The sequence below is a fragment of the Limulus polyphemus genome, unplaced genomic scaffold (genome assembly GCF_000517525.1).
Source record: "Limulus polyphemus unplaced genomic scaffold, Limulus_polyphemus-2.1.2 Scaffold599, whole genome shotgun sequence".
In the NCBI taxonomy this organism is placed as follows: domain Eukaryota; kingdom Metazoa; phylum Arthropoda; class Merostomata; order Xiphosura; family Limulidae; genus Limulus; species Limulus polyphemus.
Window position 1 is genome coordinate 404168 of NW_013666209.1, and position 8892 is coordinate 413059.

The following is an 8892-nucleotide window of genomic DNA, read 5'->3' on the forward strand; positions in this document are numbered from 1 at the left end:
TACAATCTTAAACACCTCAATTAGACCCCCCCCCCCAACCTTCTTTTTTCAAGAGAAAACAATTTGAGAGATTTCAGCCTCTCCTGTGTGACATGATATATGTTAATGTCTGTTAAAATAAAGTCATGGCAGATCCAAATTTCATGTGCTTTAGTTGGTTACTCACTTGTCTTTCTATTTAACTGTTTTTCTTGATGTGCTGTAAAATAGGCATTCTAACTGTGTTGTGGCTTGGAACATTAGTGTGAACTACATTTAACACAAGCTTGGACTTGTGTACTTGGCATATTGTGTGTGTGTCTTTATTACAAGACAAATTGGAGATTCTTAAACATATTACTCCTTTTGCATATTCCCTAGCACATATATCCTTAAAAGCAAATTTTAGTTACAAGTTGCTTTTCTTTAATAACTTACTTTTACTAACTGTATCTTGTGTGCTTCCTTTCATACTTAGTTAGTATATCTGTAATTCTCATTATCAATCTTCCTCACAATGTAAAGACAGTAGGTTTTTCCTTAAAAGCATTTTTATGTAATTTGTTTCATGATGTGCATAAAAAAATCTTCCTGAAATTCCAAAGTACCATCCACCCTCAAAAAACAATAACATTTCATTCCACTTAAAAAAAAAAAAACAATACCCAAAGAACTTCACTAAAATATGTTAATATTGTATATTGGTGTGAATGACTTGACTTTATTTAATTGCTGTAAAATAAAATCAAAATATTTTAAAACTTTAGTGTATAACTGATATTTTTTTAGGTTACTAAAAGTTACAAAATGTGTGACGGTTCATAGAAAGTCAGCAGAAGTGTGAAATGGATAGTAAAGTTAAAATTCAAAGTAATTTGACTGCTATATCATATAATAGTGTATTTTAAAATTAATATTGTACAAGGAAGTCCTTGAAATTTTGGAATCAGAAATAGCTGGTCCTCGGTTGGAAAAGTATTGGAACCATTGTTCTGAGCCATTCTTGGTTTTTGGTCAGGTTATAGTTAGTTGAGTTATAACAATTTTCTTTTTGTATTGTTCAGCTTGAAATTGTAGTAGATGATATAGCTATGTTTTCATTTCCATTTCTTCTGTTTTTAATGGAGCTGGGTGATTAGCTGTATTTGCTAATTGATTTGTTGACAGCTCCATAAATAGATGACATTCAATTAGTACAGTGTTCCTCACACATTGGTATGTGCAAAGAAACAAAAAGGTTGGTGGTGGGTGCTGTCACACAGTTACTTTCCCTTTAGTGAATAGTTCCAAAAAAAATTTTGAGGATGGGTGCTGCTGGCTAATTGCCTACCCTTTAGTCAGCAGTTCAACAACAACCAAAAAAGGTTGATGGTGGGTGCCAGCCACACACTTGCCGTCTCTAGTGAGCAGTTTAAAATTTATGATAGTGGTAGTTAATCTTAGCTTTCTTGCCATAACAAAGATAGGATGAGTAAGTTTGGCAATATCTCGATTACTTTGACAGTGGGAATAAACAAAAAAAATAGTATTAATCAGAAACCCTAACTTGGATTGTTTTTGTGACAGCATTTTAATTGTAATTTTGATTAATTGATTACTTTGACAATAATTAATGTAATCACTGCTCATATGTAATTAAATTTCTCAACTCTAGTTCTTAAGCAGTATGTTTTTCAAAAATGTTACTTGACTTCAAAAAAAGGAAGATTGTGTTATTGGACTCTATTCTTTTGTGAAATTAATTCAGATAAAAATAAATACTAATACATAATTTGTGTTAAAAAATCAGTAATATTATGTTATTAATCCTTACTCTAATTCTGATTTGTCATTGTAAATGAAATGTATAAAACTGAATTTAATAGTTGTTCATGCAATCTGATATTATTCTAAATAGCATCTTGACCAATACTTATCCTTAATTTTAGGAAATCATCAATTCCTCTTAAACTCTTGTAAAATGATAGTCTCTACTACTGTTTACTGCAACTACTTCCATAAGTCAATTGCTATGTTAGAAAAATAAAATTCTTCTTTTCCAATTCTTAAACATGTCCTTTCACCTTATCTTGAATTTTGCAGAAAGATTTTGATGGCTTTAATCCTATTGATCCACAAAATAATTTTGTAAACTTCAATAAAATCATTTCTTACCCTGCAAGTTGAGATTTTAACCTATCCTTGTAAGATTAATTCTTCCATCACTGGAATCATCATAGCATCCATCCTATGAATTCTTTCTTAGATAAGGAGACCAAAACTGAATAAAATATTCCAAGTGAGGTGTAACTTGTGATTTATATAGAGATTATTGTGATGAAACTTTATTGAATGGATGGCAACTGCCTGTTGTAGAAACAAGTTTCAAAAGTCTTCTGCCTTTTGTCTTCAGGTTTTCATTGGGCTCATTAATAGATTATCCTAATATTAGACTTGGATAATTGGAATAATCTAGTAATAAACAGAAACACTAATTTTGATGTGATTATTTTCATTAGTTGTTACACTAATCATTTAAGTTTAACAACATTGAATTATTCAAAAGTAATAGAGAAATCATACTGGCAATATTTTAGTTACTATTGTTGAAATTATAATTAATGGATTTTTGTACATGACACTAATCATTATGGGTGCACTGATTAATATTTTCTTGACCAGTATGGTTGGAGATGATGATTTCCCACCAATATCAACTGATACCAGTATTTAGCATTAGTGCAGATAAGATAGTTTAAACTAATGAAACAATTTAAATTTTAACTTGTAGGTAACTTTTGTTTTCTGGTTGTATTTCTAACAAAAAATCACAAATAGTATTTACTTGGTGCCTTCAGTTCAGAAAATAAATTAAAAGAATAACTGGGTAGGTGTGCAGAGACAGCCTTTAGGGGACCAAATGGCTCTATTGTTCTAATGTTAAATTCTAAAAACATGAAATATCTGTCTCAGTAGGTTTTACCATGTAGTTGCTCATAATAATTCTAATAAACTGTTATAAATCCTCACTTGACACAGTTTGTTAAACTTTGTTTGTGCATGTCCACTAAATTTATCATGGCAATCAAACAGCTTTGAATGTCTTGTAAATTTAATGATCTTGTAAAGTTGTTGATGTTAAGATATATTGCTTTTCTAGTAATTAGGCAAATGCGATACATAACTGACAAATTATTTCACAAATGCAGACATACCAGTCTTGTATTTGGCCAATGTCACCCATATTTAGTCTTTACTTCCCACTATCATGCATAGTTTTTCCCACTGATCCAAAATTTGAACCAAAATAGGCGTTTTTATTCATAGTTCATGCTATAGAATTCTTTTTTGTGATTCAAATCAACCCAATTGTTTTTAAGCTCCTTTACAGCAGAATAATAATGTGTTAGGACAATGTGGGACCTATTGGTCCATTTCGGCTGTTCCATCCTCTAAACTAAATTAAAATAATTAAAAAGAAAAAAAATCTTAAAGCCAGCCCTTATCATTCATATACTTATCAAGCCTTTTCTTAAACTCACTTAAATTTACTGCCTCCACAACATCTGAAGGCAACCCATTCCAAAGGCCAACCACCCTGTTGGAAAAATAAAGCTATCTTAGCTGAAGATGACTCCTACCTTGCCAAAATTTATTTGTGGATCCTTGTCCTATTACTCATATTTTTAAGTATGAAAAAAGATGATCCATTAACACTATCAATTCCCTTTACAATCTTAAACACCTCAATCAGATCCCTCTCCCCAACTCTTCTTTTTTCAAGAGAGAATTTGAGAGATTTCAACATCTTCTTGTGTGACAACCACTTCATCCCAGGCATCATTCTAATATCTCTTCTCTGAACCATTTCCAACAATTCAATGTCCTTCCTAAGGTAAGGAGCCCAAGACTGAACAAATATTCCAAATGTGACCTATACAATGAAATTATAACCTCTTTAGACTTGTATTCAATATTTCTGTAGATACAACCTAAAATCCTATTTGCCCTACCACTAGCAACAGCACACTGCTTGGATGGCTTGAGACTGATCAACTATTACACCAAGATCCCTTTCTTTCATGACACTGTTAAGGTTATTCCCATCCAAATTATATTTATAATTGAAATTATGATAACCCACATGCATTATCTTGCATTTATTGAAATTGAAACCCATTTGCCACTTATTTGCCCAACTCACTAAATGATCTAAATCCTTTTGTAAATCAGCAGCATCCTTTTCATAGCTAGCAACACTCAGGGCCTTAATATCATCTGCAAATTTGAATAATTTATTGACCATTCTTTGATCAAAATGAGCAGAGGTCCTAAGACTGAGCCCTGAGGTTTCCCACTTATGACATGAATCCAGTCTGATTGAACTCCATTTGTAACAACCCACTGCTTTCTTCTATCCAATTTGCTAATTTATCCCCCACAACTATAGAGAATTTTTTTTTACGGGCCTTTTATGTGGCATGATACACCAAATCTACTCTTACCCTCATCTACATAAGCAGTAATATTTTCCAAGAATGTCAAAAGATTTGTAAGGCAAGATTTTCCCTCGGTGAAACCGTGTTGACTATCCAAAAAATTTCTAAACTTTGTTAAATGACTTTGCAAAGCATCTTTTATCAGACTTTTCAAAACTTTTCCCACAAATGATGCAAGACTAATGGGTTTATAATTACTGGGACAATTTTTATCACCTCCCTTGAAAATAGAAGTCACATAAACCAACTTCCAATCCTCTGGTATCTGCCCGCTATTCAAGGACAGACAAAATATAGTAGCAAGTGGCTTACATGTCCAATCTTCAACCTCCTTCAAAACCCTTGTGGAAATATATGACTTTGGTTGTGGGTGCATTTATTTTTAACTAGAGAATAGTAAACAGTGATTAATTATTAAATTTCATATACGTTTTTATTGTCATAATTTCATTATTGAGCTATATAATCACTTTTTAGGTAATCGGGATTATTGAGAAATGTGTAATATTAAGTATTACTATATCTCCCCCCCCCCCCACACACACTCATTCCTGTCATTATTTAAAAAAATAAGCTGTAACTTTATTGTTGAGTAGAGCAATGATAGTTTCTTAAAGAAGTTGAATGTGTGTAAGAATGTATCCACTGTCTTTAGGGTTTTTTTAGTTTATTTTTTTTTCTTTCCATTGATTTTGTAGAAGTACTTGCTTGACTAATTCTAGTAGTTGAACTTTTCTTATTCAGTGGGAAAGTTAGACAAGAACACAAAAGTGGTAGTCTTCAATCCATTGGAAGAAGGAGAAACAGATGCAATCATTAGTCATAGTCTACTTGTGAAAAAGGTAATTAAATGGTATTTTAGATTTTCTTTGTCTGATTTAATCCCAGATACTGTAGCATTTATGAAATTTTTCTTTACTACATAGAATTAAAAAAAAATTATAACTACATTAAGTACAGAAATTACAAAAATATATTATTAAACCATATTATTTAATGCAAGTCTTGTGCTGTGAGACTGTTAAAATACATTGTCTTTAGGTTAATTAACATGTTGTTGTATATACTTATAATGTAGGTGTACTTATTCATGAATTTTGTAGTATTAAAAAGACACTTAGGACCCAAAACCTGAACATTTAGGAAATGGTCATACTTAAAAAAAATATATCTCATAGGTTTTACTCAAAGCTTTGTTATTACTTTCAGATAAAGGCAAGATTCTTTATATGTTCAAATTGTATAAATAAATTGTTGCTTTTAATCCACTGATAATTATTATTTAGGCCTGTACAAATTAATTTTGTTTAATGTCCATCTAAAATGTAAATCTTGAGAGAAAGTATGGCATATGAAACACAAATATGATAGCTCACGTGAGATATGATGCATTTGTTCAGTCAAGAATTGTACTCTTCCGTTAACTGATGAAATTTTAATTTAGATGGCTTATTTTGAAATAGCTTAAAATAAATTTATTTTAAATATTTCTTGTAATATAATCATAAATACTTGATGATTTGCACACTGTCATACAAAGGGAGGGTATGCCAAACACACAGGCATTAAAATGTTTTTTTGGTCAGGAGCCTTTTTTTGCTTTTTACACTACAGATTTTTTGCATTAATTTGAAATTTTTAAATTGGATCTTACCAGATATATCCAGATAAAAACAAATTCTCATTTTATATAGAGTAAGTGTTTCAATTAAATTAATAGTTCAGTATATTTTTGCAGATCTGTTTGCAATAAATATTTAACAGGTGTGTGCATTCTGTTTTACATTCAACATATATAACAAAGTTTAAGAATTGTTTCTGTAAAATTTCAGGTTCTGTTAGGTCCATGCAAAGATTCTCAAGAATTAAATGTCATAGAAATAGAAACAGAAGGTTACCTTGATGATGAAATTAAAACCACACTTTGTTGTCTTCAGGCAACCAATGATAAGAAGTTTGATCAGGTTTGTCATAGCTGTATAGTTTATAGTGATAAAAAGCTTGAGTTTTCTAAAATGAATTCATAATTGAAAGAATTGTTTGTTATAACTTAGTGTAAAAGAATTTCTTGGGTGAAAAAAATATGCAAGGTAATTTTGCTAGATTTTAAAGTGTTGCATTAATTTAATTTTCGGTTTTTGTGTTTTTTAAATATAGATAATTTGTTAATTCCAAAATTCTTGTTTTTACAGTGCTCAATTGACCTTTTAGTAACACACAATGAAGCCAAATTCAGTTTAGTAGAAGGGTCAGGTCCTGTAACTATATTTGGTCAGCATTTAGCAGGTGAGCAGTTACATGTTTTTTTTTTGTGAAAGTTAAATTTTCATCATGTAATTGAATGTGAGAAGTGTGGTATTCTTTAGAAGTTGGAAACAAATTCTTAAATTTTATTTATTTTAAAGAAATATGTTGAAAGTACTGCTCTTAGCTATGACTATATCTATTCTAAAACCTTTAAGACCTTCCATTTTGCTTATGATTGATTGGGGTCATTTTTACCCATTGATATCAATATACTAATGGGTCGTTACTTTTTACACAGGAATAACTGTGGAATGTTACTAAATACTTGTAATAAAAAGAAGTTATGAATTTGTGACATTTCAGTAATTAACAATAAGGTACATAAAGTTGAACAGCAGTAAGGTACCAGTAAACTACAAGAATGTTAAAAATCATTTAACTTCTGTACATAATATAGATGTTAAAAAATTAGCATTTATGTAAATATGCTAGAGCATTTAGTTAAGTTTTAGGTGATTCCTGATATGTTGCACCAATGTGCACTAACACTTAATTTGGTGGCTGGATACCTCACAGAAGGTAGTAAAGAGTTATTTTATTGATGTTGCCAATGACCTTATGGCTATATACTGTCCTATTATTTACTTATATTTAGTTGATGAAAACCTTCCATGGTTGCCATTTTTGCCTTACTAGTACCGAGATTGTAAATATTTCATCAGTTTGGTATGATGTTCTTATTATGCAGTTGCTTTGTTTTCTGTTATCCATCTGAGGATACCACTCTGAATTTTACTTAGTATTCCCTATGAGTCAGTCACAAATATTATGTTGGTGGTACTATCTGTTTGCAGTTTACTGCCTTCAGTAATTCAGAGGAGAGCTTGCTTTATGGCTTCCAGCTCCATCTTTTTGCTGCTTATCAGAAGCTTGGATGCTTCACCAACCTAATGAGGATGTTGTTGCTTTGCGAGATGACTGCCCAATCAGCTCTCTCGCTATCTGTGGTGTATGAACCATCTGGCTATGATGACAGATGACAACTGCTGACAGGCTTTTTCTTCACTCTCTACCCAGTTTTCACATTTTCTGCCTAGGCTCGTTTTGACAGATTTTAGTGGTATCAGTTATTTATTCCATGTAATGAATCTTGGAGATCTGGTGGTGGCTTTATAGTGCCTGTCTACCCATGACTGTCTTATGAGGAACATTTTAGGCAATTCCCTGCTTGATTGATGTCCGTAGGATCATTTTGGAGCAGGAATGCCCCTCTTGAAAAAGGCAGTGGCTTGGTGATGGAATTAGTGTTTCTTTTAAACTACTGGGTCCCTAGTGAAGAATTTAGCTTTTAAACTCTGTTGATGCTCTGCAATGCTGCTGAAGCATTTGATGTGTTATAGTCTTGATGTGAGTGACTGTAATACATACTGTAACCAACCTTAAAAAAGATGGTTTTTTTCTCAATTTTATTTAGCTATGTAGCACTCATACTTATCATTGGTAGTGCATAATCCAAGAGGAAGTGTATATACCTTTGGTAAAGCATAAACAAGTGATGTTTTCGCTCTATATCCAGTTGGAACTTTTAGTGTATTGATGCCTTTGGTAGCTCTGGTGGTCATGGTGTCAATGTACTGGTGAAGTTGAGTTTCCTTGTAACTTTTTCTACACGGACTTGGTTGAATTGACTGACCACGTGACCACTTTGTACTCATCTAAAGTTGTTTTGATAATATTAACTTTTAATATAGTTATGTGTATCTTCACAAAATTTGGCAGACTTTCAGTAAACAATACAAAAAATCAGATTTTGTAGTGAAGTATTTGTATTATAAAAAAATTAGTTGTCGAGTATATCGATTCTTTTTTTACTGGTCTGAGTGCAAAGTGATTTTCATGTTAAAGTTAAGAATACTTTTCTTCATCTCAGAAATCATAAAATTTATTTGTGTAATCTCTAAAACCTCTTAACTCTTTCGACACAGGTTCAGTCCCTGGGACTGAGTCACGTGACCTTCTGTACTTGTTTAAAGTTGACATAAATTTAATACTTATAAATTTCTATATATTGGGCATATCGTCACAAAATTTGGCAGTCTTTCAGTTAATATTACAAGTCCTTCATATACAAAAAAGTTGTATTTCTTAGTGAAGTATTTTTAATTAAATAAAGAATTGTCCAAGGATA

At 31.5% G+C, this 8892-nt stretch overlaps 1 protein-coding gene across 1 annotated transcript in view; it reads left to right on the top strand.

The window, feature by feature from the left end:
- The window catches only part of LOC106459383 (nucleoplasmin-like protein ANO39), a 16884-nt gene that overhangs the window by 1989 nt on the left and 6003 nt on the right, over positions 1-8892 (top strand). Inside the window, exons 2-4 of the mRNA XM_022385852.1 lie at positions 5202-5299; positions 6290-6421; positions 6650-6743. Coding sequence (XP_022241560.1) covers positions 5202-5299; positions 6290-6421; positions 6650-6743 — 324 coding nt within the window. The remainder of the gene's footprint in view (positions 1-5201; positions 5300-6289; positions 6422-6649; positions 6744-8892) is intronic.